This window comes from Aphidius gifuensis, linkage group LG1 (assembly GCF_014905175.1).
Source record: "Aphidius gifuensis isolate YNYX2018 linkage group LG1, ASM1490517v1, whole genome shotgun sequence".
NCBI classification, from domain to species: Eukaryota; Metazoa; Arthropoda; class Insecta; order Hymenoptera; family Braconidae; genus Aphidius; species Aphidius gifuensis.
The window spans coordinates 24,961,555-24,979,077 of record NC_057788.1 but is presented as its reverse complement, the minus strand read 5'-3'; the positions used below and the strand labels follow the sequence as shown (position 1 = coordinate 24,979,077).

The 17,523-nt window shown below is 26.6% G+C and overlaps 3 protein-coding genes across 5 annotated transcripts in view; 1 reads left to right on the top strand and 2 right to left on the bottom strand.

Annotated features, from left to right (window-relative positions):
• Positions 1-103: 103 nt before the first annotated feature.
• LOC122856641 (integrator complex subunit 4) lies at positions 104-3,253 on the bottom strand. The gene is made up of 2 exons (XM_044158381.1): positions 3,042-3,253; positions 104-2,959 (listed from the first exon to the last, which is right to left on the bottom strand). The coding sequence occupies exons 1-2, from the start codon at positions 3,090-3,092 to the stop codon at positions 215-217; spliced, it is 2,796 nt and encodes a 931-aa protein (XP_044014316.1). The 5' UTR covers positions 3,093-3,253; the 3' UTR covers positions 104-214.
• A 337-nt stretch (positions 3,254-3,590) lies between these two features.
• The window catches only part of LOC122856698 (ankyrin repeat domain-containing protein 6), a 54,291-nt gene continuing 40,358 nt past the window's right edge, over positions 3,591-17,523 (top strand). The window contains exons 1-2 of one of the 3 annotated variants that reach the window (XM_044158491.1): positions 3,591-3,923; positions 11,592-11,697. In XM_044158491.1, coding sequence (XP_044014426.1) covers positions 11,605-11,697 — 93 coding nt within the window. In that variant the 5' untranslated portion in view covers positions 3,591-3,923; positions 11,592-11,604. Of the gene's footprint in view, positions 3,924-4,360; positions 5,249-11,591; positions 11,698-17,523 lie in introns of those variants that run through there. The other 2 variants (XM_044158474.1, XM_044158482.1) reach the window with 2 other exon arrangements.
• LOC122856929 (cholinesterase 1-like) lies at positions 11,694-14,043 on the bottom strand. The gene is made up of 9 exons (XM_044158849.1): positions 13,821-14,043; positions 13,619-13,753; positions 13,363-13,528; positions 12,891-13,276; positions 12,657-12,819; positions 12,428-12,588; positions 12,203-12,347; positions 11,997-12,123; positions 11,694-11,922 (listed from the first exon to the last, which is right to left on the bottom strand). Exons 1-9 carry the CDS (start codon positions 14,025-14,027, stop codon positions 11,739-11,741), a joined length of 1,674 nt encoding a protein of 557 aa, XP_044014784.1. The 5' UTR covers positions 14,028-14,043; the 3' UTR covers positions 11,694-11,738.

Sequence of the window (17,523 nt, the reverse complement as noted above, 5' to 3'; positions counted from 1 at the left end):
TATTTTTAAAACAAGCATATACTTAATCAAAAACAAAAAAATAAAAATGTTAAATCACATAAATTAAATAGTAAATAATTTATAAATAAATAAACAAATGAAATTAATTTAAAATTATTAAAATATTTATTTGAAAATTATTTTTTTTATGTCATAATTATATAATAATATATATATGATGAAATTTAAAAGCAATATAGATACAGTATTAATATTATAATCCTCGTTTAATTGGTTTTGGTGCAATTGATACTTTTGTTGGTTTACAAAGATCAAGAACACATGGATCATCATTTGATGAGTGTAAACATGTTGAAGTTGATGGTACTAATAATGCAATTGATACTTCAACATTACAAGATTCCATCCAAACTTGATGTGACAATAAAACAGTTGTTTTTAATCTATAATCTGAGCTATTTGAATTTTGTGGACGTAAATCAGCTTTTCCAGGTAATAAAAGTTGTACTTGTTGATCTGGATGTCGTAATTTAATTCTAATTGTACTTGGATCTCGTAAATTTAATATTTTTGCTGTTAATGGTATACCAAGAAGTAAACCACCAGTAAATTTTAATGATGTATCAGCATCATTACGTGGTTCTTCAATAATTGCACGACATAATCTTGTTTTAGCTGATGGTCTTGGTAATTTTTCATCACCACGTGCAAGTGGTGTTGTTAATAATGGTAAAAGTAATTTAGATAATGAACCAGGTTTAGCTTCACCAAGTGATGGTATTTGTAAAACAAGAGCACGTGAAAATGGTGGTAATTTTGATGTATCTTGTGGCAATGAATCAGCTTCTGATAAAAAATGTCTAGCCAATGGTAATGCACTTCCTGTTGCACTTTTAGTAACTCTAATAAGTTCAACAGCAAGTGCTTTAAGCCAAACATCAGTTGCAAGTGTCATATCATTATCATCAAGACCAGTAAAAAGATGTTGAAGTTGTTGAGATGATTTTAATAAAGTTGCAATATTACTATTAACTGATGAAGTAAAATTTTTTGACGTAACATCAGATTGTGTTTGTGTTATGTCTTTGATACTTGAACGTAATAATAATAAACATCTAACATAAAGAGCTGTAAAATGAGCAGCTCCTTCCATTCTATTATCCATCTCAGCAAGTCTATCAAGATCAACAGCTGCTGCTTCAAGAAGTTGTATATAAACTTTACTACCTGGTCTTGAATTTTCAACACCAACAACCATTCTTTCTAAAAATTCTCTACTTCTTTTATCACGATTTTCTTCATCGTCATCCTCATCATCATTATTATTACTGTTATTATTATGGTTATTATCGTTATTTCCATTAATTGTTTTTTGTATTAATACTGGTCTTAATCTTGGTACAAGTTGTGGCATTGTATCACGTAAATAATGATAATGTTTTGCTGCATGTTCTGAAAATAATGCATGCATACTTGGACAATGAAATGCTGCATTAAATATAAGTACAAGTACACTTGAATATGATGGATCATCAACATCTGGCTCTGGTGTATCAAAAAATGGATGTCGACCAAGTAATTGTGGTACAAGTGGTAGTGTTAAATATGGATGTGATGCACCAAGTGCAGCTAAACAACTACGTATACTATCTTTATCTTGTGGATATCTTATTAAATTATCAATCAAACGATTAACACACATATGTAAACAATTTCTTGTTGCTAATTTACTTGCAGCAAGTGTTGCATGAAGTCCTTCACGTACTTCATCTGAATAATCTTCTAATGCACATAATATTGTTTCAAGTTGATCTTCTTGAAGTGTAACACTTGCTGACATTTTTCTTAATGATTCAATAGCACGTATTCTAACGTCTTGTATTTCATCATTAAACATATCAACCATAAAATCTAATGTTATTCTAGCAATACTTGGTTGTTCCAATGATAAATTACATAATGATTCAACAGCAGCTGTTCTAACTTCAAGAAATTCATCCTCTAAACCATGTATAAATGCACCACATGAACCACTACGTTCTTCAATTTCTGATGTTTCATCTTCAACTTTTTTTTGTTTTTTATCAAGTGCCTGTTCAATATATCTTTTACTAACACCTTTCATTGTACCCATTAATGTCATTGCTGATGCACGTACACGTGGTGATAAATCACCCATTAAACCACATATTTTTGAAAATACACAATCAATCATACGTATTGATTCATCACCATCTTGTCCAATAATATCATCTGGATATTCATTACCAAGTATCCATATTAATTTTAATACAGCACGTCTTACTATTTCATAATCATCACGTAATGCATTACATACTTTAACAAAAAAATTTTTAGCTAAACGACATCTACGTTCAGTATGTAATTCTGCCATTGTTTCAAATGCACTTGCACGTACACGTGGATCTTGTGAATTTGCATAATTAACAACAAGTAATAATGTATCATCAGCATTATTTGGTGATAAATATCTACCAATTATTGATAAACAACGTGTTTGTACACCATGCCAAGTATCATGAAGATGTTTACGTGCTATTTTAAGTACTGTTTCTTTATGATGATCACCAAGTTTTAATAATGTTGATAAACCTTGACTTTTAACACGATGAGATTCTTCATTGTCTAATAGAGATGATGTTTTATCAATAATACGAATTTTTTCAGCTACATCAACTGTAACATCACCAAGTTCAGCAAGTACCCAAAGAATTTTAGCTCTAACTGCTGCTTCACTTTCTAAATTGAATCTTTCAATGAGTTTTGTTACTGTCAATGGCACATCATCTGATGACATTTTCGATAATGTATCTGATAAACGTACCAATAATTGTAATGCATCATTACCACCTTTACATTTTTCTAATACTTCAACATATGCCAAAGCTGAACTACCATCTGTTCCTGAACCGTTTTTTCCACTTGACAATAAACGTAGGGATTTCAAACGTTTCAAAGGAGGCTCAACTGTTATCACCTTGTTAACAAAAATATTTAAAATTAAAAAATAATAACAAATGTTTATTTTGTAAATAATTAACAATATTATTAATAAATACCTGGCTTTGATTTAATTCTGCCAATACTCGTTTTTTCATCAATGCTGCCATTGTTGTTTTGTTATATAGATTTTTGAATTTGTTATTATTTATTTAACAATTCTCTATTTATTTAATTATTTATTTATTTATTTATTTATTTATTTATTCATTCTCATGCCAATAAAGTTTGTCATTGTTGATAAATAAGCTTCATGAAAAAAAAACACAGCGGCGCCACTTGACATTTTATAAAGGTCGGCTTCCACAGTTAGCGAAATTGGTGGCGTTTTTTTTTTCAGAAGTCGTCTGTTGTCCTTGTCGTCCAGTTTTATTTTATTTATAAATGTATATATTTATTTATTTATTTAATAATGTTTATTTATTATTATATAATTTAATATTTTACTAATTAAATTATTTTATTTTACAGATCTCGACTGTGTTGGCATATGGCAAAGCCGGTTATCAGTTATTCGACGTCAGGTTGTTATTCATTGTTATTATTAATAATAATTACAATGACAACACGTGTAGTCAGGATTCTCGAAGTGTTTAGTGTTTACATAACAATGTTTAGATAGTCAAGTGACAGTGTGATTTTATTTTATTTCAAGAACAATGACATTTTTGTGTTTCAAATTAAATTATTTGATTAGAGCATTGTGAAAGTAATAGTGACATTATTAAACGAGTAATTTTTGTTAAATGTTTACACCTGTAAAGTTTAATGGGTTTGAAGTTGGTTGAACAAAAACAATAACATTTAATATGTGACTGATCGTGATTTTATAAAAAGTCTATAAACAATTGGATCTTTTTTTTTTTTAAGTGATTTAGTGATTTAGTGATCTGTGCGAGCTTCATTACAAGATGTCGGCATCTTCAGCTAGTTGCTCCAAGGTAAGAGACGACATTTTTTTTTCTTCATATTTACTCGTATAATTTTTATTTAATTGTATGTGCATAATGTGTATTGTTGATGGTAAAATCTGTCAAGCAATCAATTAATACAAAATACATTTTGGAGTGATAATTTTTTCACGTTTTACAAATAAATATATTTTCTATTTCAAGTTTCAACGGATAATTGATACATCAATTTATTTTGATGTTCTTCTTTGTTTTTATTCTAAAAAAAATAGAAATAAATAAATTATTGTTACACTTGGTTAAAAATTAATATATGAGTTAAAGAGAAAGTAAGTTAAAAAAAAAAAGAAAAGAATTTGAACATGATGAGTTAGTTGACTTTCTGGCATATAGCTTACTATCGGTGGGGACAAGGAGCAGAGGGGATAGAAAGGGTGAGAACGATCGGGAAAATATCCTGGCCCTCCAGTTGTACCATGATCGCGATGATGTGTCCATCGAATCCATCAATAAATAAATATAATCATAAATTCAATTAACACTTAATCACAAGTTATTTATCTAATCCGTCTAGTCTCATTAAATGTTACATTTTTCAAGAAATTCTATACTTATGGTATTTTTTCCAAGTAAAAAACAATAAATTTGTGTTGACATGGCTAGTCGTTAATTACTCGATCGGTTTGGTTGATAATTTTTTTTTTATTTTGAAAGTTCCACCGTCTTGCTTGAAAATAAAAATAAAATATACGATTAAAAAGTTTTAAAAAAAATAAATAAATAAGTGTCTGGTCGTTACGATTAGTTCGACCTAGAAATTTATCATTGGATCGTAGATCTTGTCCATCGTATTCAATTGATATCTAAAAATTCCAGTGAAATATTTAATCCATCTTAGATATACATTAACATCTAAAAAAAAAATAATATCTATATTTTTACTCCAAAAAAAAAAAACAACAAAAATTTATCACATTTCAAAAATATTTGCCTTCAAATTTAATTATCATCTGTTTTTACAAAAATATTTTTACAAATAATTTTTTAATAAAAATAAAAGTGCTACTCAATTTAATTGGACGCATCGATTTCTCAAAGTTAAACATCATCAAGTATATCTACCACTAAACTGGTTTTTTTTTTTAATTTTATTTTACCTTAGTGGATTTTGTTTATTGCATCCTTACAAGTGCTACAAGTAAATATATTTTTTTAATTTATATTTTATTTTAATTAATTAGAAATGTGTGTGTGTTGATAAAGTGTCATGTGTTTGGTGTGCTTACGACATTTGGAATTTATCAATACAATAATTTGGATTTGGCAAATTGATAATCAAGTAACATAGAAAACCGGTATAAAAAAAATTATATATTATAAAATAAATATATATAAATTTTTGTTTTATTTGTTAATAACATATGCTTTTATAATATATTTACATAAGTTTATTTATTTTATTTTTTTAACTTATTCTCACGCATTATACAGCGGCAAGAATAAGAAAAAATAAAAGCAAGGAATTTTTTTTTATTTTTGCATATATGAACAACGCTCTTTCACGTAATTATCCACGCACGATTTCCGTGACCGGGTACAAAGTATATAGTGTTGTATATGTTTCATGTCCTCAAAGGTGTTATCATCCATGGTTCACGAACACTACAAATACAACATGGTTCTATTCATATTTATGCCGCCAGCCAGGTCAAATATGTCGTGTTGCAATTTATCAATATACCTTGAATTTTAGTATCTCAAATGTTTAATAAATAAATAATGACAAGTTGATGATTAAATTGTTATTCAATCATTATTTACAAATATAAAAAAAATACAAACAAATTGATATGCGTGGCCTTTAAATATTTCGAGGACACACCTACATTTTCTCGGTGTTTATTCGTTTATAAATAATTTTTTTTTTTTTTTTCTATCTTATTATTTTTGATCATCATCATTGCTGCTACTGAAAGGCGTGTCTCACAAGTTTCGCTTGATTGCAGTCTTGATTTAAAAAACACAATCAATTAACGGCCAATTAATTCAACTAACAATGACTCAATTTTCACGTAATTGTTTTCTAAATTATTAAACATATTTATTTATTTTTTAAATATAAAGTAGTATTGTAACATCAAAAGTTTTAATTTTAAATTTAAAAAATTTTATCATAAAATAATATATTTTTGCAGTGACTATATTCAAGTTAATTATCATAATTTTTCTTGATTTAGTATTATGATAATTCATATAATATCATGAAACAATTGTGGAATAAATTTCTACATATTGCCTTAAAATTTTATGACCAACTTTGCATTAATATTTTTGAAAAATAATAATAAAATAAAAAGACAATTGTAACAATAACGGTTTGTGAATGTAAAGTTATAGTTACTCATTATTCGCATGTATGTAATTGAAAAAAGAAAAAAAAAAAAACGAATAAGGCCAATGGACCCATGACTTCTCCTTTTCACTTGTAACATGAACGACATAGTTTGTATGTGCGTTCGCGTCTCGTCTCTTCTTGTTGATCTGATCTCGTTCGTTTCGCATGACCCGCCATAACTGAACAACACACAACACAACAACAACATCACACACTACTCTTTGCTCTCTCCCATCAAATCTTTCTTTGAGTTTAAATATATATTTTTTTTATTTTTATTTTTAAAAGATTGTAATCCAAACTACCATATCCGTCGACGAGACGAGGCATAATCCTTTGGCTTTTAACCGTCAACCACTGACTTTGAAAACTCCGACCCACATGCATTTAAACCGCAATGTAAAACATGATATTTTTATTTCTCACTCTCGCCTTTATATTATCTTTTACATTTTTAACAAATTTTCATCTTGTTATTATTTTTATCTATAATTATTATCATGTATAATATCTTGATAGTTTTTAATATATTTTTTTTTTTTCATATCATAACTTTGATTTATTGTTTTAGAACAATAGGCACCGTTTTTTATTTTTCATTTTTTTTTTTTTTTATTTAAAAAAAATTAATCATTAAAGAATTTTTTTTAGCTCTGATATAATAAATCATAATTATTTTATGTGTCAAAAAAGGAAAAGAAAAAGAAATTGTTAATGGGTAGCTATCAAATTTTAACGACACATTCAATGCGACAAATGTATATGAGTTTATGCAAAATTTGACGGATCAATGTTAATGTATTTAAATGTTTTATTTAAATTTTTTAAATGATGAATTGATTGTAATCAAATATCCATAATTTTAAAGTGAAAGTAGTCTTGTTGAATTTTTAATCATGATTTTTTTACGCTTTTTTTTGGGACTTTAATAAATAGAGTTGATATACTTAAAATAAGAAATTTTATATTCTCGATTTTTATTTTAATGCAGTACTATTAAATGTCAAATTTAATTAGCCGTTATTCAAAATTATCATTACTTTCGATTATAAAGTTGATTTAAATTTTACGTTTATCATAAATCAAACAAAATATCAATATTTCCATTTTAATTGTCACACTTGTGGTTCAATTTTCAATTGATAAATTATGAATAATCATTTTTTTCTGGTGCGTGATCAAATACATCTTTTTTTTTTTTTTTTTTTTTATATAAAAAACCTCAATGTTCATCTTGTTTAAAATAAATAAAAATAAAACGAACAGTATAATAAGTTGAAAAAAAAAAATATACTTGCATACACAGATTCAATGAGATCAGACAACTGAAACCACAAAGAAAAATAAACGAATTAAAATAATAATAATAAACCGATAAATAAATTTTAAAAAATCAGTATTTTTTTTTTTCTTCAACAGAAACGTTTTTGCAAACGATTTATGTTGTACCTTGGTCAACAGTTTATCACCAATGAGATTTTAAATACATTTTACATATTATAAACGTAAATACATTGAATAAAAAAAATGATAATAATAAATAAATTAAAAAAAGGCGTAAATTGAAATTCCAGGTTTTATGTTTTATCCAATTGAGTCGTCACACACACCTTATCTTTTTTTTTTTTTTTCAAGTGGCTTCTTTTCTAGTAGCATCAATAGAAAACGGTGTCTTTTTTTATTTTTAAATTTACTGTTTTCTTTTGTAATTTTTGGGTGTTTTAAAAATGAGGAATAAAAAAAAAAACCGTATATATTTGAAGTAGAGGCACGCGGTCAAGGTAGACAAGAGAGTCACGTACAACAGGCGTATATGTTACACGTTTAAATTTTCGAAGAGCCCAAAACTCCAAAAACAACATGCATACCTTAAAAAAAATATATATATATATATATATATACGATAATTTATTTCACCAGTCGTAAACCTTTGCATCCTACACGCATATATTTCCTTTCACCCGCACCGAGATAAAAAAAAAATATAATAATATAAGGTACATATGCAAGCATTATGTTTTTGGTTTTTTTTTTAAATTTCTTTTCGTTGGTTCGTTCAAATCAGACTGTCTCATCAACTTGTCAAAAAAAATAAATATAAATAAATATCGACAAATTCGTGATAAAACATTTTTTTTTTTTTAATTTTTTTGCTACCTTCATTAACAAAATACATCTTGTTTGTTGGCTGCATGATACTGAAAAATTCTCTTTTTTTTTTTCCTTATTTTATTTTAATTTATTTATGTTTCTACTAAAAATTTATCTTATGAAATTGCGAAAACAAAGTTGTTTAATTGTTATGAAGAAATATATGTGGAGGATGAAATTATTAATTTGAAATTCTTGAGAATAACAATTTTTCTGTTATAAATTTACGATTTTGATAAGAAATTATTGCGAGCACCTGCAATAGCTAACGATAAAACCTGTTTTGTTTATCGAAAATTTACTTTTAGCTTACATTTTTTTTGACAAATGTTTGTATAAAAATTAATTTTTTTTAAATAACTTAAAAAAATTAAAATTCATTTATGAAAAGATGAAAAATGTTTGTACAAGTATTTATATTTTAATAGTAATATTTACTCAAAGATTAATGACTCATTTGAGCTTATCGATGAAGGCTGTAATTTAAATTAATTTATTAAATTTCTTATTTGAATAAATTTATACAAAAAGAAATATATATATATATTTTTTTATGTTTTTAATAATTTAAAAAAATTTTTAAATATGATTAAATTTTTATACACACATTATTTTTTTTTTTATGAAAAATATTATTCAATATTCAAATGTGCTTATAATGATTGCAATTATTCATTCATTTATTTTTTTTTTTAATTTAAAATTTTTATCTTTTTTTATATTTATGATATTATTATTATCATTTTTTATATTTTGCGTTTCCTTATATGCCTGTTTATTATATATTTATATACACCTTGGCAATTTTCATTTTGAGGCTACTGATGTAATTTTTTTTTCATTATCTTGCAAGTATATTTCTGTTATATTTAATTTTTTTTTAAAGGCACTTGAGATTGCACCTCTGCTCGATTATTTGTAATTGGCCACCTACCAAATATTATTTTATATTCATAAAAATGATAACCATTATTTTGTGGTAGAGATAATAAAAAAAAATGAATAAAAAAATCATTCATAAACTTATTAATTTTAAACATTTTTTACGTTAAAAAAAAATAATATTATTAAGAATATTGTCATTGATAACAATAAATAACAAATATAAAAAAATAAAGATGTTTTGTTTGTTAAATTTTTTTAATGACATGTTTCTTTAAAGTAATAATAAAAACAAATAATTGTTTCATGTCAAAATATCATGAATAAAGACGTTCGTTCAAAAAATAAATACAGTCAGTCGATACACATGAAAATATTATTTTTGCAACGCAGATTTTATTTTTCAAAATGACATGTTTCGTAAAATTCCTCAGGGCATCAGAAGCAATATATGCAAACTGTAGGACGTTTCCCGTGTAATCGTCGACATATCGGGTCCCACCTCTTATTATTATTTTTTTTTTTTTAAATTTTATATTCTTTTTTATATTGCATCTCATGATAGTGCATTTTTTTTTATTTTTTTATACATCAGTGGTTTGTTCGTTATTAAAATCCAAGGCCCAAGCCTCATGTCATAAGTACCGGACAGGGTGCGTCAATCTTCGTTATTTAAAGTCTCAACTCGTCTCACGTGTTTGATCGCAGTCAGTCTTACATTGGCCATCATTACAATCATACGTTCATATACATTAAAAACCTACCAAACCACAACAACATCATCATCATTATTCTACTTTTATCACCTCACTCTTACTTTACTTATCTTTATCATTTAAAAAAAATTATTGATATTATTTTCTCATTTTCAAATATAATTTTGAATTTTAATTTATAAAAAAATTTCACGTACGTATTATTTGCTTCGAGGCATCACTTGTATTAATTTTTTGCCTTGTTAAAAAAAAAATTAAATTTTTATTACTATTATTATCACTCAATGATATTTTATAAAAAATAATATGTCTATAGTTTTCATGGTTTGTTGTGGTGGTGATCAAGACTTTTTATTAACAGTCAAATAAATATTAAAACAAATATTCTTTTGTTCCACTCATCCAGTTTTTTTTTTGAAGTATTATATATTTAAAAAATTCCACATCGTTAGGGATATTTCTGTATGTATTGGAATGTCTTGTGGTTGCTAAGTTCCAATGTAATTGTTGGCTAATTAATTGAGAATTTAAGTGTATATAATGCCAATCTCAAGGGCTGAGGTGCTTCTGGATATGTATGGACACACTCAAGGTGGAATATCACGTGCATATTGGCAGTGAGTCACAGGATATTGTTATTTTTTTATTTCTATTGATTATACATCAAAATATAAATATATATATGTAAATATTTATCATTATTAGTTAATGTGATAAAGAAGTTGAAAGATGAAAAAAATTTCCTGGTATTAAGTAAATAATATAAAGTCAAAGCCATTTTCTGTGTAGACAAGTAATTGCTGTCTACTGTAATTTATACTTTTTTTTTTTATAATAAAAATCATAATAATTGAATGAATTTAAAGTAAAAGACTTTTTTTTTTTTTTCTTTGCAAGGGTTAAAGTATTTTAAGAGTGTAATGAAATATGATCCTGATAGTAAATTTTTTTAAAAAAAGAACATTTATTTATTTATAAAAATTTCTGATAATTTTTTTTTTGCTCGTAAACTTTAAACACATGAGCATTGATGATTATTATTGAAATGGTGTACACCTGTATCAGTATCAGTATTGGCATTTATAAATGCTTCAAGAATACTTTACTGCAGTCAGAAATACGTGTACAAAGGGTGTGCACACTTATTCTTAGTCTATTGGTATACTTGAATGCACCTGTGATCAACAACTGATGATGAAAAATTAAAAAAAAAAAGTCTAGACTTACTAAAGCCAATGACCAACCAGTTTGGTTTATTCTTCAAGCAACGTCATTCTTATTATATATTTCTTTTGAATATATACACTCTTTTGCTTTATCATAAAACTGCATTACTTCAATATATATCCAAAGCCCATACTGACAGTCAATATAATGATTCAACTATACATGATATACACGGACAATTAAATTGATCCGTAAAATATAATAAAAATTATACAAATACACACGTTATTTATACAGCTTATTGAATATATTTACAAGTGTTTAAATTAATGGTTTTTTTTGTTATTATGTTTATTAATTGTTTTTATTTTCTTTTTCTTAATTTAGATGCATTGTGGGAATGGCAGAAAAGGTGCGTGAGGCGGCTGCACGCGGTGAAACAGCCAAACTTGAACGTTTACTCAGTGATGATAATAAACCTTTGCCAGATGAGGTGAGTAAAGTGTTTTTATTTTTTTTTTTTTTTGAGTCATTTTATGAACATGTTAAACTCTCATACAATTCTAGTGATGATTGTAATTCTTTGACAGTATCACTTATTGTCCTTGGTACCATTGTTAGATTTCCATTTCCAATTTCTAGTTGTAAGCCTTCGGGACCTGAAGGCATCCAGGCTACATTTAACAAAGGGTCTGATGTACCATTTGGTGTTGGATTTCTGAAATGTTAATTAAAATTAAAAAATATCAAAATTTATTTATTTTTATTTCTATTTTAAATATATATACTTACAAATATTTTGCAAAATTTGTAAATAGTCTAGCCATTTTTCGTCTTTGAATACCAATACGACTGTTGGGATTTAAAGGTTGATTTTTGTACCAAAATATTTGTAGTAAATCGTCTGAGTGAGCCGTTCCTAATTTAATTTTTTTTTTTGTTTAATTACTTATATGACTTATTTACTGAGATTTTTTTTGTTTTTTTTTTTTTTTTACCGTTAAGTTCATTTCCTGCAAGTCTATGACGTGATTCTTTGTAGTCAAATGAATTTTGGTAGTAATAAATTGGTGATGTAGAATGTTGAACATTATATCTTTGCACTGAATCGATACCAGCGACGAAACTAAAATCAGTAGTTGTCTGTAAAAAAAAAAAAAACATATATTGATAATTATTTTATTTTTGAAAGAAAAACTTTATGAGCTAATAAAAATACTTGCGTTGATAGCTGCATACAACATTTGCAAATCTATATCATTTTCATTCACATCGGAATTTTTTAAAATTGTATTAAAAATATCAAAATTTGGTGAATTTTCTAATCCTATAATTTTTAGATATTTTTTACTATCCCTAACAGAATCCACATACTCAGTGTAATCTAAAAATAAATACATAAGTTTCTCATTGATATAAATAGTCGGTCATTTTTTTTTTTTTTTTACTTACTAACAAAATAAAGTGCTTCTGCATTTGTATAACCAAGAATTATTGGTATTTTAAAAAAATCGCCTGATTGATAAATTCTCAATGGACATTGTGATAAAAAAATGTCTTTAGCAATCGAAGGATTTTCATAAGTTGGACCAAACGTTGGAATTTGATATTTTGACTAGGTAGAATAAAAAAAACAAAATTATAAATCTTCAATATAATTTATGAAGTATAATAAAATAAACTTACATCAGTTTGATTGTCTGTTGCATAGACAAGTTCATCTACCGTTGCATTTTTTAATCTTTTATAAAGTTCTATTTTATCAAAAGTATCAAATCCAATTCGTCTACCAATATCAAAAGCTTGTTCCATTGCCCGTGGAATTGAACTAAATCCCCAAGGATTTAATGGCACTCCACTCATGGCAATAACACCTCTAAAAAGTCCCTTAGCAGCAGGTGATAATTGATGAAGCATGGCACTATCTGATCCTGAACTCTGTCCAAATATTGTCACTTTATTTGGATCACCTCCGAATTTTTTAATATTTTTTTGTACCCATTTTAAAGCAAGAACTTGATCTTTCATACCCATGTTTCCAGTTGCTTCAGGAATATCCAATGTTAAATATCCTATTTTTTGAGTATATAAATTTTTTTATTTCATACTTAAATAAATTAATGATGAAGCTGAGAATATATATATATTATTTGCTTACCCAATGGTCCAAGACGGTAATTCATATTAACGAGAACGACATTATCACTAACTATAAAATCAGGTCCATATATTTTACTAGTAATTGTCCCCCAAGCAAATGAACCACCATAAATCCATACGATTACAGCGAGCAAGTTATTATCACTAATATCATTGAATGTTGTCTGAAGATATAAATGTCACAATGAAAAAAAAATTATATTTACATAATTGTGAAAAAAATAAAAGACAATGAGTTTGAAAATTATTATTACCAATGGTGAATAGACATTTAAGTAGAGACAATCTTCGTCACCTATAACAGTTCCATCATTTCCTATTTGTGGACAATATGGAGCATTTGATGTTGCCATAAGTGTTTCTGACCATGCTTCAACTTCAATAGGAGGCTGTGAAAAAAACAATATTTTTAATTAAAAAAATTTTTAATTTCATTTTAAAAATTTTTACTCTTACCTGGTATCGTAATTCATTTATGGGAGGTTTGCCAAAAGGTATTGCTTCAAATGCTGAATATTCAATTGATGAATTTTGCACATAATTTAATATTTTACCTTGCACTGGTCCCTTGTGACTTTGTATTATGTCTGTTAGTTTTATATCAACAGAACTTTTTGACAAAACAAGTTTTATAAAAAGTAAAAATAAATTTAGTTTAATCATCTTGTTCTGTTGTCAACTGGCCTGTAACTGGTATGAAATTTTATTTATCTCGTTTATCTTTTTTATTTTGACGTCAGAGAATTTTCATTAATTAAATTAAACTCGTCATAAATTATATGCATAATATTTTTTTAAATTTATTTATTTGAAAAATATAGCTGTCAAAACATTTAATTTTTATCGATTAATAAAAGTATTATTAATAAAAGCCAATTTTTGAAATACAATAATTAGTAAATAATTTTCAAATATAATTAATGATTAAAACAATAATCAATAAAACGGAATTGGAAAAATTGTACAACCAGTTAGAAAACCTCCAAGTGGTATTGATAATATCTGAATTATTTTCGAGATAATATCGGTCGGTCGTGGTTCCATACTTAGTTTATCATTTCCAATTTCAAGATGTAAACCTTTTGATCTGGATGGGGTCCAAGTGACATTTAATAGAGGATCTGCTGTACCATTCGGTGTAGGATTTCTAAAGCACAATTCAATCCATATTAATTCTGATATTAATACATTTTTTTTAATTATCAAATATGCTTACAAATATTTTGCAAAGTTTGTCCAGAGTTTGACCATTTTTTTAATTTGTTTATTGATAGAACTTTTTGGATTTAAAACTTGTGTTTGATTTTTCATATAAAATAGCTGATACAAGTCATCTGCATGTCCGGCTCCTGAAAAAAAAGTAAATCATTTATTGTTTATAATATTAAATTTGTTTTTTATAATCTTGTACAAATTAATATTTTATTACCATCGAGATCAATGCCCAAAATTCTGTGCAATGATGTATTATGATCAAATGAATTTCGATAGTAATAAACTGGTGATTTAGAACTTTTAACAAGATATTTTTGCGTAATATCAATTCCCGCGACAAATGATACGTCAGAGGATGTCTAAAAAAAAAAAATTTAGCTCAATAATAAACAATTTTTAAATTAAATATCAAAAAGTTTTACCTGTACTCCAATGTAAAAGTAAGCTTTTATTAAAAAATTCATTATTTTCTCATAAAAACTTAAAATGCTATTTATAATTTTATCTATTATTGAAGTCTTTGAGCTAAATGATTGGAAGAACTGTCGGGCGGTATTAGCTAGTCGTAAGGCATCAGCATAAACTTATAAATAAAAAAAAAAATTGAGATCTTGTATTTAAATTTATAATTTTAGTAGGTTATATACATTGTTTAAATTTTAATGACTTACTGATAGTAAATAAAAGTGTTTCTGAATCTGTAAAACCAAGCATAACTGGAACATCCGTAAAATTACCGGATTTATAACTTTTTAATGGACATTCAGATAAAAAAATATCTTTAGCAATGCCTGGAGTTTCAAAAGTCGGTGTAAAATGTAGCAAATTAATTCTAGACTAGTTCGTTAAAGAAAAAAAAATTCATAGTATATAAAGTATATCATTTATTTCATAATAATTATATAATATTAAAAGTAACCTTACTCCAATCATGTCGTTAGTTGCACGCACAAGTTCTTCAGCACTTGTGTGCAGTAATGTTTGAAACAATTGTTTTTTACTATAATTAGTAACTTGTAGACGTGTAGAAACATCAAAAGCTTGTGAAATTTCTAGAGAAAGTGGATTAAATCCCCAACGATTGAGTGGGCTTCCACTCATAGGAATAGCAGCTCTGAAAAGTCCTTTTGAAGCTGGTGATATTTGATGAAGCATCACACTTACTGATCCAGCACTCTGTCCAAATATTGTCACTTTATTTGGATCACCTCCAAATTTTTCAATATTTTTTTGAACCCATTTTAATGCAAGCACTTGATCTTTTAAACCCATATTCCCAGTAGCCTCAGGAATATCGAGTGATAAAAATCCTGCATTACAAAATTATTAATATTACTACATGACAATTTTAAATTTTAAAAATAAATTTATTTAACTACCCAATGCTCCAAGTCGATAATTCATATTAACAATAATTACATTTTCAGCAACTAAAAAATCAGGTCCATATATTTTACTTCCAATATCACCCAATAAAAATATTCCGCCATAAATCCAAACCATTACAGCGAGTAGTTCGTTGTTACTTGTATTGAACGTTGTCTAAAGATAATGTTTTATGTGTAGCAAAACTTTTCTACATACTATGATTCAACTAAATAAATAAATGATTCAACTAAATAAATAAAATAGTTTTTTTTTACCAATGGTGTGTACACATTGAGGTAAAGACAATTTTCTACTCCTTCATAGTATCCGGTTAGACTGATTTGAGGACAGAGGGGGGCTTCTGTCGTGACATTTAATATTTCTGACCAGTTATCTGATTCAACTGGTGGCTAGAAAAAAAATAAACTTCTATCCAATTATAATTTATGTTTCGAATATTTAAAACCACATAGTTCTTTTACCTGGAACCTTAATGGACCAACTGGAGGTTTTGCGTAAGGAATTGCTCGAAAAGCTGAATATTCAATGTTTGCATCTTGAATTGTTGCTACTATTTCTCCTTGCACTGGCCCTTTATCAGTATTTATAACATCTGTTAATTTTGAAGAAACAGTATTTCGTGACAATAATACTATGACAATTATAACAAATATTCCAACTTTAATTAATAGCATGATAGCGACTTTTTAACTACTGTAATGTAAGAAAAAAAACACACTTAAATTTCTTTTATGCTTCCTTGAAATAATGTTTGTTTTGTCGATATGAATACTAAGTAGAACATAATCAATAAACACTGATAAAAACTATGAGGAAAAACTAAATTAACTTTTTTTTTTTTCAATGAAAATAATTTCTTTATCAATTTTTTTATTACAAAAAAAAAAGCTCAATAATCGTGTTTTTAAAAATTGTAAAAAAATTCTAATTAAATAAAAAATTTGAGCAGCCAGCTAAATATTTCTCGAATGTTAATTGCACTGCTTTCACTGTGGCATCGGTCGGTCGTGATGCCATAGCCAGCTTTTCATTTCCAATTTCAAGATGTAGACCTGATTGTCCTGATGATAACCACGTTACATTTAAAAGATCATCTGTGATACTTTGAGGTGTTGGATTTCTAAGAAATATAAATGACAAGTATACCTTAGCAAATATATTTATTTTTTTAAATTCTTTAGAGTAGAAAATTATATCATAAACACTTACAAATATTTAGCAAAATTAGTCCAAAGTTTGACCATTTTTTTTCTTTGAATTCCAATTCGACTATTAGGATCTAATGGCTGTTTTTTGAGAGACTGCCACCAAATTTGGGGTAGATCATCTGAATGTCCAGTGCCTTATCAAGTAATAGATTTTTTTTTTTTTTAAATTAATTTTTTTAAAAACAATTTTTTATTTTGAATTAATATTCACAAACCATTGAGATTAATTCCTTCTTGTCTATGTCGTGACTCTTTGTAATCGAATGAATTTCGGTAGTAGTAAATAGGAATTGAACTTTGTGCAAGATATTTTTGAGTTGAATCAATTCCAGCGATGAAAAACAAGC